General features: G+C 47.1%; 1 protein-coding gene across 1 annotated transcript in view; it reads right to left on the bottom strand.

Moving 5' to 3' along the window:
• The window catches only part of HFM1 (helicase for meiosis 1), a 2890879-nt gene that overhangs the window by 1237161 nt on the left and 1629104 nt on the right, over positions 1–24614 (bottom strand). The window contains exons 21-22 of the mRNA XM_086925623.1: positions 11062–11168; positions 10911–10958 (exon numbers count right to left, since the gene is read on the bottom strand). Of these exons, the coding sequence (XP_086781749.1) occupies positions 10911–10958; positions 11062–11168 (155 nt within the window). The remainder of the gene's footprint in view (positions 1–10910; positions 10959–11061; positions 11169–24614) is intronic.

Here is a 24614-nt window from a genome sequence, read left to right as displayed (position 1 = left end):
GACTCCGTCCTGACGCCGCCACCGAGCCGTTGCCTGCACCGCAACTGGTGGACACCGCAACGTGCAACACCTCGCTACACCGACTCGTACTGGTCTGACTGACGCCGTCACTGCTGCTGACTTCGAGTCCTGTGAACGCACCGGAGTTGGGCACCGCCTCGCACGCTTTGCGGCGCACTGCCCAACTCGCACCGCTGTCCGGACTGATCGACACCAGCTCCCAAACTCCGGCTCTGTCGCCGCACCGCAAGCTGCAAGCACCGCATCGAAGTACCGTGTCCCCCTGCAACATACGCCTTGGATCCATCGACTCTGTCAACGGGCCGCTGCCTGACTTGCATCAAGGGACAACGCGTCCTGCAACACTTCGTTTCTGCACCGCGACGAACACCAGAACCGGCTCGCACATCTGTGCCGGCCGCCTCAAGTAAAAGGTACTGTAACTGAGTCTGTCGACATTTGAGTGGGCCCGTACCAACGCGGTCTGCTGGATTTGCTAGACTCTGTGTTATTTCAACAATGCTGTAGCCAGACCGGGCTACCGACTCGCACAGAACCTTGAACTAAGCCTTTTAACCAGAACTCTTGAAATCTAATAATACTGTGTATTCTTTTTGTTGTTTATTGGTCTTGTGGTAACACTATATAAAATATACTTTTTTTGATATAAAACCCTGTGTGGTGTCCATTTGTAGTGTTGTCACTGGGTTACTGTATGTGCTCCAAAATGCTTAACTTACAACGCCTCTGAGATAATGCCTTGCTGCTCGTGCCAAGCTGCCAAGGGGGTGAGCAGGGATTATTTTAGGAGTGTAATCCCCTTATCCTGACTAGAGGAGAGGGTCCCTATTTGTCACAAGTACCTACCTGTGCCAACTAGAGAGCCCCAATTCTAACAGTGATGATGCTGAGTTTCAAAACTTCAGGAAAATATACAGAATGAACTGTCTGTCACTAAAGAAGCCATTGTGTTGAGAGACTCACAAATCGTTATGTGCGAGAGTCTCGATAGCAGCTCATTGAACTCGCTCACGAAGGACATTGTGGCATTGTTGCCACCAAAAAAGCCCTGAGAAATCGAGTGTGGTTTCTATGCTTGGATGAGCAAGTTAAAAGGGAACTAAAGGAGCGCCACCTCTAAATTGACTTAGCATCCACTAACCATGCACATGTGTAGGAAACAGTAGATATGGATTTATTTGGGCCCCTAGAGAATGGACATCATCTAATGGTAGTCATTGACGAGTATTCCTGTTTTCCTCTATGGCGGAAATGTCATCAACAACACATGACAAGTTTATTGAGTAGTTAGATGACATCTTTGAAGAATGGGGCCTCCCAGACATCTAAAAATCTGACAATGGCCCACTGTTCAATAGCAAGGAGTTCAAGGAGTTTCTAACTTGACTCAATGTCAAGCACCAAAAGAGTACACCATTGCGGGTCCAAGCCAATGGTGTTGTGGAGCAATTTATGGGCACCCTATAGCGAGTGATCCAACCTGCATCAATGGAGGGAATCGAATCAGGTCTTATGTCAAGCCCCCCTTGTCTATCATTCGACTCCTCACTCCACTATTGGTGAGAGTCATGCCACCTTGCTGTTACGGAGAGCTGTAAGAACTAAACAACTACAGTGGACCAAAGAACAAACTCAAGATGCTGACAAGGTTCATGCTACTGACACTGCTCAAATTGTCAAATAAAGACATATGCTGATCAATGTCAGAGAACTCAGGAACTCGTCTTCAATGAAGGTGACTGGGTTCTTGTAAAACAAAAACAGAAGAGGCAAACAGATTCTCCATTTGCTGCTGAGCCTCTGAGAGTTGTGATTACAAAGGGCACATAATAACGGAGCAGCATCCCAGAAAATCCATGACAAGAGACTCATCACCTTTCAGACATCTACCTTGACAGTCATCAGCCCCTGTAATCCCAGATGGGGCTTCCACACCTGACGGGCCAGATCTAAAATCAGCTCCTGTACCCTCAGGGTCTACTCAGGGTGCATCTCAACTACCTCAGACCACGTGTGTTGGCTGAACACTGCGAGGACCTAGATGACTTATCAGAGAAATATAAAATGTTGCTGTTGATTACACCTTTTTATTGAACAGGTGTCTCAAAACTATGAGCGCCAGGACCCCGTGGTTCTGTGTGGACTCAATGAGAGAAATGCGTAAACATTTGGGGAGGTGTTACGGTGTGGTTGATAACGGTTAGGAGATAATGAGAAGTTTGGATAAATGTTTTACGCTGGTGATAAAGATGGCAGTTATGAGCTCCGTGTGTGGCATTTTCATTTTGCATGCCAGGCTGAGTAGGACGCTACATCCTGTGTCTCATTGTAGACCGGAGGCAGCAGGTGCTCAGATGGTCTTTCTCCTACTGCCTGCCTCTACCTAGAACCTGGAGTAACTCCTCCTCGTGTGGAGAGAATGAGCCAGGGCAGGGACCACAGGGGAGCACGGCAATGGAGAAGAAAATCAGAGACAGTAAAACAGAGAAATAGGAAGGAAACACATTCCCTGCAATGACGTGTTGTAAATAAAAAAAGCATACCCTCAAGTAAGCAGTGGAAGGATACAACTCATTCAATCAGAACACCCTGCGGCCGAGATGCTCCTGGGCAGGTCAAACAGAATAGTAGGGGGGAAGCCATCAAATCAAGAGCAGATAATTGAAAAAAACCATTAAGACATGTATTTATGAAGAAAGAGCTGGATCAAAGTCCACTCTAAGTATATGTTGTGTAGTTGAAAAAATAGTTCTGGCTACATATAGCTAAGGATGTCCGCTCCGTAGCCAAGACCTAAAATAACATAGGCCACATATTTGGTATATTCAGCATTTCAAGTCACAGACCAAAGGCATCCTCAGAGTGAAACTATGGCTGGATAAGATTATGTATTGCTCTGGTATGTTCCCAGGGAGAGTGTTGTTTGCTGCCTGGCACCCAGGGTCAGTCCAACAGAAGAAGAAGAATTTGCTGAGCCACTTATCTCTTTGCTCTTAATTTTGTTTATCAAAACAAATGACTTACTTTTGATCTGCAGGTGCTTCAAGCTGAATCATCCCTGAATATATCTGTTTGAGCATAATAACATTTTGAAGGAGGTTACAGATTTTACAGGCTCTTGTCTTACATTCAAGAACTATGAACTGAAGTCAGGGGTTGTACTTTGGTACACATCATGAGCAGGAAAAGGGCTCTAGAGTTAATGAATGGATTACTTAACTGTAATCCACTCCTGGACCAACTGTTAGTTGTCCCAGTCTTTTTGTGCAACCCTCTCGATGTGGAGGTTGGTATAAGCTCAGGATGATAAATTGCAATTGTCATTGTAATTGTCATTGTAAATGCAATTTATATTGAGCTACCTACCACTGACAAGGCAATAAAGCGCTTTGCGGTGAGCAGCACTCTACACAGAAACCAAAGGTTAGAGTTAAATAGGTAGTACATTAATAATATGTGCGCCTTTTTCCTTGTAGAATTAGTTGTATTAAATTTGTGCTCTTTTTATCTCAGGCATTTACTCTAGTGCTTCGAGTAGGGATAGATTCATTGAAATTGATTAGTAAAGGAAAGATGTGGGATTTTCTTATGAGTGGTCAACATGTGTGCCTATTAGTTGGATGAGTGGGTAGATAGAGAAGAGTTCGCAAAGCCTGTATGAGTCCATTGTAATCTGAAATGTTTAGGATGTATCAGGGAGTGAAGGAAAAAGGAGGCGTTGAAGTTGTTTTTCACATATATACATTTATAATGACACCTATATATATATACAACATACAAACACACATGTACACATTCACATCTCTATAGAAAGCATAAACCCATAAATCCGCACATGTGCACACATGCATCAATATTTACACGGCCAGATATATCATTCTGTTCAATAACTTTATTTCGGCCACTGGGGCCATCAAAGTACAGGTAGCATTAAAACATATATTGTACATTTGTAATTAAAAAATGTGGATTTCTCAAATTCATAATTTGGAACAATGGTAATCCGTTGGACACACACGATTTAAAAATCTCACAGAGATGTAAAAAGCTTTGTGATACAATCTTCAGCCCATCAAAAGAAGATAAAATCAGCTAACTAAAGGAGGGCTGTGCTCTAAAATTATTACAAATCTAAAAATATGGGACTAAAACAATAAACCAAAACATGGATACAAATAATAAACCTGTCTAATTTAAGTGCATTTCTACTTCCCCGAAGGTTCTACTTTAAGATAGCTCGTCGGATGTGCCACATGCAATTTAAAAATTGGGATACAGCAACGACTAATGGTGGATGGGTGTCATACTTTAAAACTCTGTAGGCCTCTGCACAGCGCACAAAGCCTAGGTTCTTACAAAGTTGGATTAACAAACGCTTGCGCAGCAACCAATAGGCTGGCCAGAGGAACCGGACGTGTATTTCAGACTCCACCTTATATTTACATGCAAGACAATCCCCCTTTTGATCTTTAACCCATTTGCTGGTAGTCGCTAGTAATGGGAGGGTCCCTAATCTAAATTGCACATACAATTTCATGGCCAGTGGGGGTTGAATAAAATCCAGAAAATGTTCCTTGCTATAATGCATATGTTTAACTAACAAAAACTCTGCTGTCCAACGACCACATGTGGCACTTTCTTCTAGGGACAATAAATTAAATTGTCTGTAGCATTTAACTGCTTCTAACCTGGAAATCATAGCAAATGATAGCTCAGGAGTTCTCCAGAGGCCCGGCTTGCCTAACTTAAAGGCAAGATCCCTTATGTGCCAATGCCAAGGGATTTTCTTGGTGATACAGATGGTCAGGGGCTCATTTAACTCAGCCGTATAGACGGACAACTCTGGGGTACCCCATAGCCTCCTCCAGAATGTTAAAGGTCTCAGGGCAATCTCTTCATAAAGTTGCCTGATGCCCATGTCCATACGGAGGGGAGTAAGGGAGGTACTACGAGGTACAAGCTGCTGCATGAAGTTGTTCTCGACCTTCGTTAGGCTGGTGGTAGAGCAATGCCCCCACAACTCCACCCTGTATAGCGTGGCACCCCTTGCTTGAGCTTTATAGATTTCTACCACAGGGGCGGCTGGTTTAAAAACTCAGCTTCTGTACGTTTTCATTATACCACCCACTGTCTGGGTTAGCCTGAGTCTTGCTTTGGCCAGCTGGGGCCCCCATTCAAAATATTCTCTGACAGGGTAGCTCCCAGATAGTCAACTATCTTTACTCTTTCTAGAGGAGTACCATTTAGAGAAGGGTGTGGCCTAGTCATGCTGGGGGGATTGAAGACCATGCATTTAGTTTTAGTTAACTTGATCTCCAGCCCTCGCAACTTATAGAAATTGGCAAAGCCACCCAGTGTCTGCTGGATACCCATTGATGTTTTTGAAAGTATCAGGGTGTCGTCAGCAAACTTCAGTGCAGGCTCTCTCCCCGATAGTAACTTGGGAGCGTCGTTGTCCTTTATGTTTATAAGGTGGTCAACAAGACTGCTAATAAAAAGACAAAATAAGGTAGGGACTAAAACACATCCCAGCTGGACCCCCTTTTGAACCGGGAAATGGGAAGTTAGTTCCCCATATTTTCCACAACGTACTTGGGCAAAATTTCCCAAGTGGGGCTTCTCTATAACTTTGAGAAGGTAGGGAGGAATTCCAAGATCACGAAGCACCTTCCAGAGTTTCTCCTGAGGGACAAGATCAAAAGCCGACTTCAGATCAACAAATATATGGCCATTTTTTTCCAGAAAAGTACTTGTAATCCAAATATACGGTTGACATTTTCGATCTGAAGTTGGCCTGGTAGGGACTTAGTATTTGTTCTTCTTCGAACCAGCCCTGAAGATGGTCCAAAAGCACCCGGCCGAGAAGTTTTTGGGTGATGTCGATTAAAGTAATCGGCCTGTAGTTAGAGGGTGAAAGAGGACTAACGTTTTTAAATATGGGAACTATCTCCGCCCCACACCAGGCATCGGGGTATCCAAACCCTTTAGGACGGCATTAAATAGGGCACACAAATATGGTACCCATATTTTGAATTCTTCCCAGAAGAGGTCCCCCGGTAATCTATCAAGACCTAGCGCTTTATTTTGGTGTAACCTATTAATGGCATTTCCCTCTTCGACCATAGTTATCTCCGGGAACCCCACCAAGTGGACCGGTGTGCATTTTCCCTGCCTTTTCTAGATCCACAATGGGCCCATCCACCTGTGTTGCCTCCCATATTTTGGATATCATTGGGATTGCTAGCTGGTAAACTTTAGCCAGCTTGGAGGGAGACTGTTGTATATGGCCCCATCTAACCTTTCTTCTGTTATTTGTTAAAGTTAGTGGGCCTGTCCCATTTGTGGTGGTAGAAGGGAGTTTGGAAATGCCAAGGTCCCATGGTTTTATGGTCAAATTCAGGGCATTGTGGTCGCTGTCCTGCCTCTGCGTGATAAAAAAAATCAAGGAACTTATCCCAAAATCTTGTTTCCACCAAGATGTAATCAATTAAGAAGGATTGACCTGCTCTATTAAATGTGTGCAGACTTGGCTGATCGAGATTTAGTCCGTCCATTGCATGCCCTAAGCGATAGAGCTAGGGTAAGTGAGTTGAGCTACATTACCAATGATGATCATAGTTTAGTAGGGGTAGTCAGGGGATCAGGTATAGACCAGTAAAGATTTTCTTCAGTGGAAGCGGAATGATTAGGGTCAACGAGGGGTTCGAAATATCAATTAAAATCACCCCCTACTATCAATCATATCTCTGGGTCCAAGGTAGGAATAAAATGTCCCAGGTGGTCGATTGTGGCAGATTCTTGACTGTTGTTAACAGGGTAGGAATACACGTTGATTAGGGCGATTTTCATTTTTGAGGGAAAGGAGAGCAGGACATATTGGATGTCGTTTGTGGGTGTTATCATCTGCTCTGCCCTGCAACCAAGATGAGTGCCTACCCAGATGGAAAGGCCACCTGAGGGTCTGCCCCTCCTCCCCATGGTTGCCAGGATGTTAAATGTGGCAAAACCCATCCATTGGAAGTCTTCCCTCGCCCATGACTTCTGAAAAAAGCATATATCATGTTCATCAGTAAAATCACCCCAGTCAGGGCAGGGCAGTTTGTTTTTAATGCCTGCCAAATTACACAAATGTATCCTCATCCCGCTGACTTGCCCTCTTTCCCCACTTAGAACCTCAGGGACACTAGCAGGGTGAGGTGCAGGGTCACCCTTGTAAACCACACACTGCATATTTGGTGCCCCTCTCAATTGACCTTCTCTTCTTGCAACACCCGGCAAAAGAGGGAAATAACCTACCTCCTTCCGGATCAGTCTGATGAGGGAGATTTGAACTGTTACTGCTGTGCATTTCGGGCTACAGCCCTCTACCTATCGGATCATGACCTGCCGGATCTAGATCCACACCCTTAGGAGGTCAATCCAACAGTCAGTCTACCTCCTCAAGGCAGCCATATCTGTTGTTCACCGGAATATTGGATCTGGGGGAACCTAGTATGGGCATCCTAGCTTCTCTCCTGGAAAAACCCTGAACCCTTTAGTGGGAGTAGAGGTGGTACACAACTTCTAGGGTATGATTGGTATTGTGGATAGAAGAAGTCCAGTGAGTGGAGACTCATACCTGTTGGAGGATTATAGCAGTTGGGGGTGGTTTTGAGTAAATTGGTGACAGTTTTAGGGTTAATAAAATGAATGACTACACACTCACCCAGTTCGTTCTTTCTGCGGTTACCTACCTAGCCAACCCTTCTAACCATTAATATCTGCCCTGCTCTGGCATAATCAAAGTGCTTATATCTAGCCAGCGAGAACAGACATGTTTCTCAGCTCAAATTGGGGTTCCTTTAGGTGGGATTCAGTTGGCCGGACACCTGTCAAAACAGCTACGCAGGGGGAGCACAGAGGGGGAAGGTTAATGTTGGGCAGGTTTGTGCTTCGATGGGCCTGTCTCCCCTCACTGAATTATTGTACCTGTTGCTCACTAGCATGTCAATTAATAGCTTGATCTTGGGTGCTGGATTTATCTCGCTGCCTGGGATGGGAAGCCTATTTCTAGCTCTGGGCTAGAGGCTAGCAGCCCTGCCTCTGGTGAACATGATCACTTTTCTCTCCTGTCTCTTGTCTGTTGGAGGGACCCTTGTGGGCATACGTCTCCACCCCAGGCAGGGATGTTGGGCCCACACTATCTGCTTGGTAGCCCATGTCAATCCCTCTTCCCGGCTTGCTGGAAGAATGATTTTGAGAATCAATTAGTCTAGCTTCCCCTGTTGCCAGTGCTTTCTCTAATCTGTCTAGGCGCTTAATAAGGGGGTCACTTCTTCTATGATAATGCCCCTCAAATTGTTCTGCAGATCTGTTATCAGATTCAAAGCCCATGTCGGATAGTTTGGATCTATGCTGTCTGTCGGCATTCTACCAGGGGTCTGTTCTCGCTCTTCTACTCCCTCCGAATGGACTAAATTGCCCTCACAGCATTTTTTTTTTTTTTTAGGACAACCCTCTGGTGGTAGCTTGCGCTTTCCGTTCTTGGGAATGCTTGTGGTAGTTCTACTCTTGCGCACTGATTTCTTGTAAGGGACAGCCAGAGGAGGTGGCAGGGGTTGGGCATCTAACTGTGTTTTGGAGGGTATCTGATAGCATGGCCACATCAGGCAGTGGCATAAATAAATCAGGTGTAAGTGATAACCGCCTTTCCAGTTACTCGATTTCAGTTTCCACCACCCCTATTGCCCTCTGCAACATTTTGTCTACAGCTGTTGGTGATGGTGGCATTGGGGGAGCAATTATGGTTTTGGATTTGGCTGGGCCTGCCCTCCCCATTTTATAACCTCCTGCTGGTCTAGCACCCCAGCTCTCTGCGCCCTGAATCTAAATGCCAAGTATCTGGTGTATAACACCTGCAATGAGCTTAGCAACTTAGAAAAAAACCTGAAGAAAATAACCAGGTAAAACAAAATGCCGACTACCCGATTGCCTTCCCCATACTGTCCTGCCCAACTCATTTGCTCAATAAGTGGGGTGTCAGTTCAATCTTCTGGTTTTTGGAGCTCCACAGTACACAGTAATTGCCAGTGTTGGGGATAAGAGAAACTCGATAGGAGATGCTTCGTCCAAAGGGGCACAGGGGGCAATGGAAGTCTTACCAGCTAATACTGCAGAGTCACGGGTCGCAACTGACAAGGGTTCTGGCCGTGTCCTGCCTCTTCCTGTCGATGACTGGCGCAGGACAGGTCTGCCCTTGGCCCGGGCTTTGCCCGCATCCCGCGCTGCGGGAGCCCGCTGGTGTTTGAAAGTGGCGCCTCCGGGCGCGAGGATGACGGTGCGCGCTAGGGAGGGAGCGCAGTGGGTTGTGGGGCTGTGAGTCCTGGCCCCTGCTGGACTGCTGGGCAAAGTGGCGGCGAGTTTCCTTGAGCATGCGTCCCACGCTGCGGGAACCTGCTGGCTTTTAAATGCGGCGCCTCTGGGCGCAAGAATGATGGTGTGCGCTAGGGAGGGAGCGAGGTGGGTTGTGGGGCTGTGAGTCCTGGCCCCTGCTGGACTGCTGGGCAAAGTGACGGCAAGTTTCCTTGAGCGTGCTCTTGTTATCTCATGCATTTACTCTAGTGCTTTGAGTAGGGATAGCTTCATTGAAATTGATTAGTAAAGGAAAGATGTGGGTTTTCGCTATGAGTGGTCAACATGTGGGCCTTTTAGTTGGGTGAGTAGGTGGATAGAGAGGAGTTTGGAAAGCCTTTATAAGAGTCCATTGTAATCTGAAAGGTTTAGGATGTATCAGGGAGTGAAGGAAAAGGGAGGCATTGAAGTTCTTTTTCACATATATACATTTATAATGACACACATATATACATATACATAAACACACATGTACACATTCATATCTCTATAGAAAGCATAAACCCATAAATACGCACATGTGCATACATGAATCAATATTTACATGGCCAGATATACACAAATAAGGAATGCATCGATCTACATACACTATTATGTACATCATTTTATTATTTTTTTAAATATCTTTAAGTATGTATATCCTTGTAGAACAAAGTAGCTAAGCATAAATCCACATATATACACACATGTATATACACAACTTCCTCTACATACCCAGATATATATCGTTTTGTTATGTTTGAATCTACATGCAGTGTCAATAATTAATTTTGCATTATTTGTTTTGGGAATGTAATGATACAGGGTAGGAGAGAATCAATTTCAGCAATCTTTAGGTAAAGGTTTTACTTAGGATTTGGCAGATTGGGAGGAATTCGTAAATCGATGATACTCCCACCACATCAAACCCCTCTCTCCCTCTCAGTTTAGTCAGAGTTCCAGGTCAATCTTTCCACCACATGAAAACTGAGTCATGTGATGGTCATCCTCCCCAGTTTGAGGATGGGATGAACACCACCCAGTTCCCCTGCTTAGGACTGCCATACAAGAGATGGCATACACGGGCAGTGAAAATATTAAATGGCCCAATGCCTATGGAAAAAGCTCCCTGCACATTAAGCCCTTTACTCCCACTCTGGGAGAATGTTTTCTGTGAACAAAAAATAAGCAATGGCAGCAGCTCCCTTCGTCGCAAAGAGATCCACACCAAGCAAGTGACGATCTCTGAAATATAGCAGAGTGTTCCTCACCATGGAGGCAGAAGTCATGATTTCCATCCCCCTGGGGCAATGGCGAGTCACAATTGTTGCTTAAATAAGGCCCCCAGTCTTGGAGGTGGAACCCTAAAGTGTGGAATGTAATGAGGAAGAATAGGACTAAAAGTAATTTGGTTTCAAATAAGAAAAAGAAACATTGATTGGGCCAGTTCAAACTTTACATTACTCTCACAAACCACAAATACAATAAAGTATATGAATATGTTGCAATCACATATTTACCAGTTGACTTTCATTTCTCTTGTTTTAATTTTCCCTTCCATGGGATACCTGATCAGGAAAGAAAACATAACACATAGATTGTCTATTACTCTAGCAAAGATAAACAATTTTAAAAATCAGTATTTAGCTATTAATTATTTATTGGCAGTACCTGATAGTTATCTTGTTCTTATCCTTATTTAAGGTGTTAAGTATTTTCTTTTCACTTGTTCTTAGCTGCACATCCGAAAATTCCTTACAAGTTGATACCATGGATATCTAACAATTGTAATAGATAAAAAAGATAAAAGATTTATTGGAAAAATATTACATCATCATGGAATCAAAATCAAAAGAAGGAAGGTCACGATATTGTAAAACGTTCTTTTCCATCAGCTCGAAACTCCCGGAATGACAGCAATTCGGTGTTTCAGCCTATACAGCTAATTTGCCATATATTTCCCTATCTCTTCCTTTAAAAATAAATAAAAAGAGCTTGTGAAGGGCATTTTAAAAAAACTGCTTTTTAATTATTTCTCGTAAATTGTAAAGATGTATGCCTTTTTACTTCCAAAGTTTAAGTAATTCAATATAATTGGCAATATAGCCTGTTTAAGGCTGCACACATTTTACATTTGTGTCGCATGTGCTTCCTGGTCTTTCCAAAGTAAGCAGAAAAAAATGTGACTTTGAAAGAACTGCTCTGGGGTCCCCGCGCATGGGCGGAACTTTTCAAGGTTTAAGATTATCAATGAAGATCCCCTGAGAGAGAATTTTCTCTTTTCTTTTGAGAATAATCTAAAAGCTTAGACAATGGGAGGACATTGCTTTTATGATCAAAAAGACCTACCAAGGACATATCTTCCACAGTCTTTTTGCAAGGACATACGGTTTGGTGATAATGCTTACATTCTGCACAAGCTACTTGAAAGTTGATTCTATACTTCACTAAACAACCATGCATGGCGTATGTGTTCACAACTCTTCAAGCGCACAGTCATCTAAATTGCTACGGTCTGAGTGACATCAGAAGAATAATATCTGGGCCTTCAGGGAACCCAATATGAGTAAGGTTACATAAATTTGCTCAAGATCGCAATCAATCAATCAATCAGTGGCTCTAAAGAGCGGATACTCACCCGTGAGGGCCTCAAGGCGCTGGGGGGGAGGGGGAATCATTTGAAGAGCCAGGTCTTGAGGTCCTTCTTGAATTGGGTAAACAACGCTGATTGCCTGAGGTGGAGGGGCAGGGTGTTCCAGGGCTTCGCGTCGAGACAGGAGAAAGAACTACCACCAGTTCTGGTCTTGTGGATCATGGAGACGGAGGCTATGGCAAGTTGGGTGGAACAAAGTTGTCTGGGGTATGTTGAATGGGAGACAGTGGTTCAGGTATGCTGGCCCTTCGTTGCGGAGAGCTTTGCAAGCATGTGTGAGGAGCTTGAAGATGATTTTCTTGTTGGCTGTGAGCCAGTGCATTTGTCGGAAGTGTTGCGTGATGTGGCTGAGGTGGGGGACATCAATGACCAGTCTGGCTTTTTTTAACGTTATGTAGTTTATTGAGCTCTTTCTGAGTAATGCTGGCGTAGAGTGCGTTGCCGTAGTCGAATCTGCTGGTGATGGGTGCATGGGTGACCGCCTTTCTGGATTCTGTGGGGATCCGTCTGAATGTCTTTTGGAGCAGACAGAGCATGTGGAAGCAGGCTGAGGAAACTGCTTTGATTTGGCTGTTCATTGTGAGCGATGAGTCCAGTATAATGCCAGGGTTGCGAGCATGGTCCATTGGAGGGGGAGGAGATCCCAGCGCAGCTAGCAACCAGGAGTCGTCCCAGGCTGAAGGGGTAGGTCCCATGATGAGTAATGCTGTATTGGCCGAGCTGAGCTTGAGGCAGCTGTCTTTCATCCAGGTAGCAATGGCCTTCATACTGCTGTGGAAGTTGGTTCTGGTCGTTGTGGGTTCATGGGTGAGGGAGAGGATTAGCTGGGTGTCGCCGGAGTAGGAGATGATGTTGAGTCCATGGCTTCTGATGATGACTGCGTGGGGAGCCATGTAGACGTTGAAGTGGGTGGGGCTCCGGGAGGAGCCCTGGGGAACTCCGCAGATGATCTCTACGGGTCCTGAGAGGAATGGAGGTGAGGAAAGAGTGGATCATTCCAGTGCCTTGCCGTGGATGCCGGCGTTGTGGAGTCTCGTGATTAGGATGTGGTGGGAGATGGTGTTGAATGTGGCCAGGAATTCCAGTAGGATGAGGGCTGTGGTCTTACACCGGTCGACGAGCGTGCGGATGTGGTCGGTGGTGGCGAGGAGTGTGGTCTCAGTGCTGTGGTTGCTTTGGAAGCAGGATTGGGATGTGTCCAGGAAGTGGTTCACTTCGATGAACTTGGAAGAGTTGGGCGTTGATGGCCTGCTAGATGAACTTGGCTGGGAAGGGGAGGATGGATATGGATTTGAAGTTTTTGAGGTCTGTCGGTCTGAATATGGCTTCTTTAGCTGGGGGTTTATCTCTGCATGTTTCCAGACTTCGGGGAAGGTGGAGGTTTTGATGGATCAGTTAATGGTGCAGTGAAGTTGGGGAACGACTGCGATTTCACCACTGTCCCTGTAACATTCATTGAGACAGAGCATACCATATGCTTTAAGGGATGGTATTGAAGTGTTGTTGTTCAAACAAATTATGGTACATGCAATTGGAGGAACCTGAGACATTTTTAGATTTATAATAACAATGTTCCAATGTTCTTTTCTGCCTAAAATCAAAAATGCATGCTGAGGGAGATACTTCTGGTTGCTTATTGGCATGTTGAGGAGCGCCACAATGGTCACCCCATTACTAGGATTAGAGTTGTCCAGGGCCGCCTGGTTACTACTCAAGTGGACATACACACAGTGTTCACAGACCATTATCGAACTCTATATGATCCCCAACAGAGAATCACCAGGCCTAGGTCTGAGGCTAGCTTAATGAGGTTACACTATCTATCAATAATCCCGACTGTGTAGTGGAACTCAATGCTCTTCTCACAGAACAAGAATACTGGGGTGTCATTGGGGCACTACTACGAGTAAGACACCAGGGCATGACGGTTTATCAGTCAAGTTTTACAAGTCTTATCAGGACCTCTTTGTACCTAAGCTCCTGGAGTGGTATTAAACAGTTTAAACAGTGGGTCAGCTTCAGCTAACGCTCTGCAAGGTACTACTTGTGTCACTCCCCAAAACTGGCAAGGATCCGATAGAGGTGACATCCTACTCGCCACCTTCCATACTCAACTCAACTCAACAAAATTTTAGGTAAAATCATCACGGTACGACTGCTGGAACACCTTCCTCTTCTGGTGCATCCAACCCGAAATGGCTTCATCCCAGGCAGGTCTACTACATTTAATATCCGCAGACTTAACAGGGTGCTGGAAATGGCCCCTACTCTCTGGGCGAACACAGCATCTATAGTGCTGGATTTAGAAAAGGCTTTCGATACAATAGACTTGGGATTTATGTTTTCAACAATGATGGCAATGAGCCTAATGGGTGGGCTATAGAGACTTATTAGACTCTTCTATGCTGAGCCTACTGCTCGGGTGAAGATAGGCCAACGTATTTCTCCCCCTTTCCCGGTGAGCAAGTGTCAATTTTGGACAATACAATGCTGATGTACACCAGGATATATGAATGTATAAAAAAACAAAGTTGCATCTCTGCTGTTGAATTTACCAGATGTGCTCTCCCCCTCAACCCCGGGTCAGAAATGCTTGATTAGGCAGGCCCTGAGACCTAGGCCTGAAGCAACTGATTGACAGATCACAGGTGGAGGGACACGTAACCCTAGACAGAACAAATAAACAGGAAAATCCTGATCAATCCCACAGACAGCAACACAACAATGGTCTCGGAAGATTGGCCCCAATAAAGCATTTTTGGGTGGAGGGGCGAGCATCCTCAAAAACACCACAAATTCAGATGCCACATGAAGTTAGGAAGACACAGCTAATCAGAACAGAGTATGCATATTACACTCCGTGATCAATTGCTCCTTATGCTGGACATCTGAACGCATACCCACTGGCCTTTCAGTATGTTCACACAAGGTCAAGGCTCACCTGTACTTCTTATCAAACCCCAGGTTATGGTTCTGTGATTAGGCTCAAACGTCTGTTGCCAAAGGAATGCATAAATCATTTTATGATTTTTCATGTAAAGTATAGAATGCCAGCCAAATCCAATGTGCTTGGAGACAGTCTTCAGATCCTGACCCTGTTGCCTGATCTCCCGGCCGCTGGGTTTAATTAATAAACAAATGTACCTGCTTTGCCAAAAGACTCTTGTCTATCATTTTTTTCAAAGGTAAATTCATATTTAAGCAACATTTTGGCAAGCCAGAGAGGAAAGATTGGTTCTTCGAGCCCAACTGCAGCTGAAAGAAATGGATCCTCGCCACACAGATTCACATCTGCGCAACAAGATCGGTGAGCAGACGCTGCAATTGATTGAAAGTTCTGCTGAATCCAGGGGGTAGAGGTCCATCCTGAAGCCGCCATCAGTGGGTTCGAGGCTACATCTGATACTTAGTCCCAGCATTTGGCATACCACAAACTAGGAAGGGTGAGGATCATTTGTTGCTTGAACCACTGGGTGTAACACACAGGGTGCACTTTTTTTCTGGATGTGATACAGGGGCCGCTTGGACCACTGGGCAAGATACAGAAGATGCGCATAAGCTCTGGGTGTGATGTAGTGCCAGCATCTCAATCATTATTTAGTCAAAAGGAGTTTTCTTAGGGCTATTGGTTTCTTGACACTGCCAGTATCTGAACGAAGTGAGTTGTGCTATTCGCTTGGTCTACTGGGCATGACATAGCTGGTAAGCATGATCCCTAGATGTGATATAGGGTGTAAGTGGGACGTTAGGGAAAAATTGGTCTATTGGAGCTACTGGTGTAGCTTGTGCTTGACCAAAGAGGGCCTCCAGTTGTCGAATTGCTCCTTCTTCTCTGAGTAAATTGTTGTTATCTTTGTCCTCAAGCTGATATTGACAGACTATCGGGCTCACTTAATACCATGTACCGCACAGAGCCTCCCCATATCTTCGGGCAGCATGCTCTAGGAGCAGGCTAAGGTTCTTTAGACAGTTACAATTTTTTCTGTTAGTGTTTATCCTCCCTCTTTTTCTCTTTCTCTCTCTCTCTCTCTCTCTCTTTCTTTCTCTCTCTCTCTAATTATTGCAGTATTCCGATGTCACATTCACAATGTTTTGGATAGTCTTGATGGTGTTGGTAAAACATAGCAACTGTGTTTTATGTTAAGCGTTGTGTCTTGTTAAGGACGTGTAATAGGTATGAAGAACTTACCATGCCTGCAGACTGTTGAGCCTTATCTGCTATTCCGTTGCAAAGAAATCAGTGTTTTGAATGTAACTATTGCACTTTCTTACAGGTTGCTATTTTTCATATGTGTTGATTTATGCAATAAGTTTTGTTTGATGTTTGGGGGCGTAGCTTGGCCCGCTGCAAGATGGTCGCACTATAAGTGGGCTCTGCCGGCCACGCTCAAGATCCGATAACATCCTGCAGACAACGGCTTTTCCAACAGCCACAACCGGTGTACCCTGACTACTCCTCACAAACGGCATCGCTTGGAGCTGTTCCAGCCTCCCTGAGCCGCTTGGGGACTGTTCAACACCTTGCCGGCTTGCGGTAGCCCGATCATTCTTCCTTTGCCACTAGCAGGGCTTAACTGGGACTCCGTGCAGCCGGAGGAACGTCGGAGGTTCGTGCTGACTCCCGGTGAGTGATTTCGCCGCCGGGGCTCTATGCGGCGAGGTTGGGGGCGTACGTGCTGAACTGCCAAGTCCGGGCCTAGAGAGCTCCGGTGCCATTTTCCACCCTGGTCTCGCCTGGCGCATTCTCTGCCCGCTCTCAGTGCCCAGGCCCGGCAATGTGAGCGGTGCACCCCCCACGCCTCCTCATTGCATCTGCCCTGGGCTAGTGTGCGCTCTTCATTCCCTGACTGCAGTACTCTGCTGGGATTTCTGGACCCGCTCTCGACCACTGTGGCCTGACGCTGCGGCCCACAGCACACAAAGCATCGGAGGCCTGGCCTTACTGAGGCCTATTCAGTTTCCCTTCGCCCAGCCTGCTACCTGAGGCTTCTGCGTCTTCTTGTCAACAAACAATTTCACACCTGGTGCAGAAGCCAATTATACAGGATACTTCGGCAAATAAATAAACACACACCTCTCAAATTTAAAGGGCCGTGTGCATCCTGCGGCTGGTCCTGCCCTCTCCGCCACGTCTGCTGCTGCTACCTGAGGCGGGGTGTGCCCGATCCTCTTGGACTCTGCCCTGGGCGCTTGTTGCTGCTCCCGCTGTTGGTAGTGCCGGGCACAGCACCTCTGCTGTTGCCGGGGGTCCGCCTTTCTGCCAGTTCCTTCATCGCCTCAGTATTGCTGCTGCGCTACCGTCTAGAGCCTCCAGAGACTGCCTCACCACACCCCTGATGAAGTGCTGCATTTGGACTCTTGGCTTTGCAGTGGTCGCTTTCCATTCGGGCCCTCCCCCAGTGGGGCTTCTTCTGTTTGGTGCAGTGTGGCGCGTGTCTTCCTCTGCGGGCCCCCCTCAGGCCGGATGACTGTGCCCTCTCTTCGGGGACCCGTGGGCCTTCCAAGTCTTCAGTCTGCTCTCTGCCTGCCCATTCGTCTTCTTCCCTGATCTCTGTTCGTTGGGAAGTCGCACTGGCGGAGCCTTTCCCGACCAGTTTGTCTTCTTGAGTCCCATGTGGCAAGCCAACCTCCTCCAACCAGGTGCCCTCTGTTTCGGTCGCTGTACACAATTGGAGGCGGGCTGGTGGTTCCCCCTGGTGTTGAATCTGCTCACCCGGGGTGCTCTGTTGCTCCCACATTTTTTGGTAGCGCCTGCTTTGAAATTCCTCTGCCATGGGAAGGACCAACCCTAAAATCCCAAAATTGCTTTTGATCAGTCTAAGTAGACTCGCCAAGATGGCACCAGCTCGGACAGTGGTGTCCCCGCAGCCGCCATGGACTCTCCTCCCTCTCACGATGACGACCTAAAGCAATCATGTTGGATATAAAATCGACGGTCACTGGAATAGCGACCCAACTGGACCAACTTTCTGACCGGCTGTCGTTTTGACTCCCACGACAATCGTCTCCTCCACGTTGAGTCCAGGGTCTCGGACGCCAAGGATGCTGCCACTCAGGATCACCAGAAGCTGCTACAGATGGACAAAATCCTTGCTCTCATTCGGGAGAAAAACGCGGACTTGGAGGCGCGCTCCCATCGGAGTAACCTTTGCATAATTGGCCACATGGAAGACTTTGTGGAGCAACTGGTCAAGGAACTCTTTAGTGATGTATTCTCCATAGTCTTTATTGTTGAACGCGCACACCGTTCCCTTGGCCCGTGCCCCAGTCCCGGATTACCTCCTCGCCCTATCATCGCTAAAATACAAAATTTCAGAGATTGTGATGCTATTCTCCGTTTGACACAGGACATGGGCAAAATAAACCATCAAGGTCATTTGCTCTCGTTCTTCCCGGAATACACTCTCATGGTACAGGCTGCCGACGTGAATTCCTTCATGCAAAGCGGATTTTTCAAAAACACAAGGTTCTCACTCTTTGGCGTACCCAGTAAAATTAGGAGTTCGTCAGGATTCTAAAACACTTATATTCCCTGATCCCAGATATGCCCTCGCCTTTGCAAAGAAACTCGACAAGTCCTCACGCTCCTCACCATCCAGCACTCAGCCTGCGGAAGCTGATCGCCTTAGCGACAATGATTGACTGGTTGCACTATCTTGGTTTATTAATCACTAAACGTTGTCTGAAGTTCTGGTAGCTTGGCCACCCTGCTTAACTGCGGGTGTTTCCGCTGAGCCCTGCCATGCCCAACGGGATAATTCCCTTTCTTATTATGGTTTCCCCTCCTCCAAGTTGTGGGTTCCTGGAGTGGGAATGGTGGGTACCTCAGCCTGATTGGGGGGTTGGAGTGGGTGTGGTGTTTTTTTCCGGGCCTGTTTTGGGGGCGGTATTGGGTGCAGGTTTCGGGGTCTTTTGTCGCTGCTGTTTGCTCTGTTGGAGTGGGAATGCTAGGTGGAGGTTGAGACACTGAACAGCTTCTGGAATTGTTTTTTGAATTGCTATCAAGGGATGGTTTGCAGGGTGGGGGGTTCTGGTATGTTACCTTTCGATTAATTTACTGGTTCTCTGAGGTCAGATTGCATCACCGTACTGTGTTTCTTGTTCTCTGCAGCAAGTCCGTGTAAGACATTTTCCCCTGTCCAAACTGTATTGCTCCTCCCTTCTCCCTTTTGTTTGAGTTGCCCCAATGGTCTCTGTGCATTGGGGGCTTCTTCTAACACTTGGCCTGTCCAGGCGACTAGCTTCCAATTTGCCATACCATTTGCTGGGGGCGCTTACATTGCTTCCCTGTCAATGGGAGGTATCGCGCTGCTGCACACCGTCTGGGTCTGCCTGATGTATTTCCTACTTGCACTGCGCTGCACTTCACTCGGGTTCAGTACAACATGACTGATACTATTTTTTGGACCTGGAATATACGTGGTATCAATGATCACCGAAAAGCCAGGCTCATTCACTCTCACTTGCAGCAACACAGGGTAGACATATGTCTCTTACAGGAGATGCACCTCTTGCCTGGGTCCTCCTCCAGACTCCAGTAGTGCTACTGGGGCAAATCACACTCCTCGTTTTACTCCTCTTATGCATGGGGGTCTCCATTTTGATACACAGGGGTCTCCCCAACCAAACTCTTCAGGCAATCACGTATCCCGATGGTAGATACGTAATTCTGCATGGCTCCTTGCTGACTTAACCCATGACGATCGCTGCTGTGTACAGACCTAATTCGGACGATCCCGACCTCTTCAATCACATAAGGCACTTTATTTGTTCATTTGGCACGGTGGCTATTATCTGGGGGGGGGGGGGGATTTAATGTTACTCTTTCAGTGGCACTGGACCGCTCTGGTCCTCATTCTTCCCATCCGCACGCTACCACATCACTTCGGTCCATACTTACTGACAACTCGCTTTATGATGCCTGGCGCCATTTGTGTCCCGAAGCCCGTGAGGGCACTTTTGCACTGGGGTTCAGGGCTGTTGGTCATGCATGGATCTTTGGCTTACCTCCCCAGACGTTCTCACCTGGCTTATCACTGCAACCCATATGGAGCGTACCTTTATGGATCATGCACCGGTTCAAATCAGTCTTCGTCTCCCTCACTCCCCACAGCAAGCTTTCACATGGCGGCTCCCTCCGTACCCGCTCCATGACAGTCTTCTGCGACGAGATCCAAACAGCCATCACCAATTATTTTGATCTAAATGTTGGATCCGTAGAATTTCCTTCCGTTTTCTGGGAAGGCTTCAAAACAGTAATACGGGGCGAGTGCATTTCTAAACAGGCCGGTGCCCTCCGTTCTATCTGGCACCCTCACGCTTTTAAGAAGAAAGCACACTGAATTTTCCGAAGAGGCTGATAGAGAGCTTGCCTTTCTGGGCAGAGAGGCCCAAGCTCATCGCTTCCTGGAGGGCGATTGGCCTGGAAAGACTTTAGCCAACCTCCTTCGCCCTCCCCGTGCTGTGTCGTATATTACGGCTCTCAGCGATGGGGGCCCCACCAGAACTTCCTCTCCTGAAGAAATTAAGGCTTGTTTCATGGATTTTTACTCGCAGCTTTACACCGCTGGTCCCCCCCCCCCCTCGTGGGAGGACTTCAAATAATATTTCGAGACTATCGCTTTGGTATGATTGGAGGATTATTATTGGAAATTCTTAGATGAGCCCTTCACTAGGGAGGAGATTCTCACTGCCATTAAAAGCTTGCCTGGAGACAAGGCCCATGGTCTGGATGATCTTCCAGCCTCTTTTTATAAAACGTATGCTTCTCCTTTAGAACTACATTTGGGTGCAATATACAACAACTCTTTTGATAATGGCCTCTTTCCTCAGTCCCTCCGTGAGGCAATGATAACGCTGTTACTCAAGCCTGACAAGCCAGCCAACTGTCGCGATTCCTAGCGCCCCCTCTCTCTTATTAATACTGACAATAAAATCTTCGCTAAATTAATTTCCTCTCGCCTTCTTCTACTCATGACTCTTATTGCCCTCCCTGACCAGTCTGGTTTAATTCCTGGACGGGCCCCCTTGCACAACCTCCGGACCATTTTTTCGGTTCTTCACCAGATCAACCCCAGCCTCCCCGTAGTGGTCGCTCTTTTAGAAGGCCACTAAGGCGTTCGACACACTCGAATGGCCCTTTTTATTTTTTCCCCTACCATGCATTGGTTTTAGCAATATGTGTATACGAAAGATATCTCTTCTCTACACTCGCCCCTCGGCTCGACTTCGAATTAATGGGCAGATATCGGATCCCATCTGTATTGAACGACGCACTCAGCAGGGGTGTCCTTTATCACCTATGCTGTTCGCCATCGCGATGGAGCCTCTTGCGGCCAGACTCCCGCAGCATCACACTCAGAGGGGTATAGTTTTCTCAGCCCGCTCCCTCCTGGTCTCTATGTATGCGGACAACATTACTTTGTATGTTCCCCACCCCCAAGACAATTTTAGCCTTCTTGTACGTGAGATTATATGCTTTGGTGGATTGTCTGGCATACAGGTGAATTGGAGCAAGTCTGTGTTGTACCCCCTTACGGATGCCACCAGACCATTTACGCCGGACCTTTGATTGGGCTTTCGGCCCCACCCGCTACCTGGGTATCTGGCTGAGTAGAGACCTAGACGACCTCTGGAGATCTAACTTCGGGCGTGCGGTGGATTGACTGGAATCCAAAGTTCCGAATTGGAGTTGGCTTCCATTGTCTCTTGCTGGCCGCATAGCCATTGCTAAGATGATGGTTTTGCCAAAATTCCTTTACCTTTTTTTGAACATCCCTATCCTCCTCACTGCTCATTTCTTTCACGAACTACGCTCCTTGATCATTTCTCTCGTTTGAGGTGCGTATGATATCCTCACTCTCCCTATGTCGGTAGGGAGTATGGGTGCTCCTAATTTTTAGCTTTACGCCTTATGCGCTCAGGCTAGCTTTCTGCACTTTTGGATCCATCCTTCTCCTTATCAACCACACGTGGCTGTGGAGACTGATATTGCTTCTCCCTGGCCGCTGGCCACGGCCCTATTTGCTCTGGCGGGTCGCCCGCATGCGGAGGTGGACATGGTTGAGACATTCCATTGGGCCTGGTCCGGTCTGCAATCTCCAATCTCCAATCTGTCGATGCTATCGGCAAATGCCATGCCAATTGTGCATCATCCTGATTTTCCCCCTCTCCAGACATCCGGCACATCTAAACATGCATCACGCCTGGGCCTGTCGACATTGGCAGATTTATATCCCGGTGACACCTTATTTTCTCTTCCCGCCTCTTGTGGTCTGCTGGACACCCTCTTGTTTTATCAGTTGCGCGCCATATGCCGGGAGTTACATTCTACGTTCCCCCAGCCTTCGCCAACGATGCCTGCCCTCAATTTCATTTACACAACCCGACTTCACACAAAATAGTCACTAAATTATACGCCCTCACGTTGTCGTCCACTTCCATCTCTACAGATCGGGCGTGCGTGGCGTGGGGGTAGACCTGGGCATGGACATCGCCCAGGCTGACTGACTCCACTGCTGCAATCAGACGAAGAAGCGGTCACCCAATTCCTGGCTTCTTCTTATTCATTTCAAGCATCTACATAGGCTATATCGCACTCCTGTCCAGCTTCACAAATTAGAACTCATACCCAGCCATGGTTGCATGCGCTGCGCTGCCCCTGCTGCGGACTTTGCTCATCTAGCATGGCTATGCCGCAAGGTGTCAGAATTTTGACAGGCGGTATGTGCCGCTATCTCTGAGATTACCTCAGCGATAGTGCAGCCCGATCCTCCGCTGTGTCTGCTAGGATTTGTAAAATTCTGCCCGGATGCTTCTTGCCGCTTGATCGCAGTGTTGGCTAGGCGTATGGTAGCCATGTGCTGGGGTCGCAGACCGGCGCCTAAATTCGCTCAATGGCTCAAAGACGCCTAGGGATACCAGACTTTGCTATCGGAATTTTGTTACTTGCTACCTGCGAGGTCTCGTCCAAATGACATATGGGGTCCTTTAGTGACATATCTCCATTCCCGAATTCCTTCAAGGCAAGCTGCATCTCCCACGCTCCCCGCCGGCACCCCGCCCGCGGCAGTCGCCGGTGCTGGTCAGTAACTGCCTCCCTCTATCCCTCTGCCTCCCCTGTCCGCTGCACTTGCCACCATCACTGCAGTTGTGCCCACACCTGCTCTTGGGAGGGGACAAATATGGTAATTTTGTTATCAAAACAGTAGCACAGGGAATTTGTCTTTTGCAGGCTGGGAATGTCTTCCCATTTACGATATTTGACTCCGAGTCCACTGTGTATGCCGATCTGATCTGATGCAAACTGTATTCTGACTGTTTTGAATTTGTCAATAAAGGTTTTGAAAATCAAAAAAAATAAAATGTTGTTTGATGTTTTATTGCTCTAAGCTGAGCTCATAGCAAATGTAGTTTTTGCCAGTATAATCCTTTGTACATATGTTCTTCATGATCAGAGTAGCATCTGGAGTTGCCTTTAGACCATATGCAGACTAGGTTCCCCCTTGCCGGCTTAAAAGCGAGATAAGGTATGTTGTGAATAGCACGGACACACCAAGAAGCATGCGTTCCCCTGGCCAGAGAGGGGACCTTCGACACCAACATATTAGAACACACAAGGACACATAATTAGACCAAGTATGTAGGGCAGGAGAAGACTAAGGCACTGTTAGAACTATAGATCATCTTCTAGGTGGCCCTGACCTGTGTTTCTGTCATGGAACAAACAAACAAGGCATCTGGACCACCCCAACCATACACAGGCTCAGAGGTCCTGACTGTAATGCCTGCCACCTCTGCCATTCCTGCAGTGGGTTACACCAATCTGACAGTCAAGGGGGTCAAAGGGCCCCCTCCAGACAGAAACCCACTAGATCTAGGGCAGCGGGTTGCCATATTGGTATACCCAGACAATCCCTGCCTCATCTCCAATCTGTGGCAGGATTCCTTGAAGTGCAACCCCCTTTCCATTGCATACAACTCACAAGGCCCCAATGGCACGCAGAGCCGGTACTTCAACCTGTCCAGTAGAGCGCTCGCAGGTAACTGGGATGTTTATAGCCATACTGGATAGTGATACCACCAGTGGAGGGGAGGAAAGAGAGATATGCCAAGGCAGCTGAAAAAAATGGGAGTTGAACTAGGCCCTGGGTTCCACTTGAAGGGGAACCCAAAATAGAACTATAGGGGAGGCCTCTACTGGAAACACAACCACAAACAGATTATCAGTGTAGGAGAGGAGCTGGCCAAGAAATAAGATATGGGTCGCCTAGCCAAACCTAATTAAAACAGAGGAGAAGCAGAATGGCACGTCTGCACGTGCCCAGAAGAGCAGCAACCAGGATATCTGCCACTCTACCTGAACACACACATCAAACAAATTGATCCCTAGAGAGATACTGGTGAGAGAAGAAGACGAGGTCTTTGAGCAACCCTTTTGCGACCAGCTAGCCCGCTCGACCAAACGTAAGGGCCAGTATGATACACCCTGGCCAGAGGAGGCATCCTTCCAACCAAAGGGAATGGCCAATATGGACGACTGCATCCGGCATGCATAGACCCCAGTTGGAAC

This window comes from Lissotriton vulgaris, chromosome 1_1 (assembly GCF_964263255.1).
Source record: "Lissotriton vulgaris chromosome 1_1, aLisVul1.2, whole genome shotgun sequence".
Classification (NCBI taxonomy): domain Eukaryota; kingdom Metazoa; phylum Chordata; class Amphibia; order Caudata; family Salamandridae; genus Lissotriton; species Lissotriton vulgaris.
The sequence above is the reverse complement of the archived record's forward strand: the minus strand, read 5'-3'. Positions and strand labels throughout refer to the sequence as shown.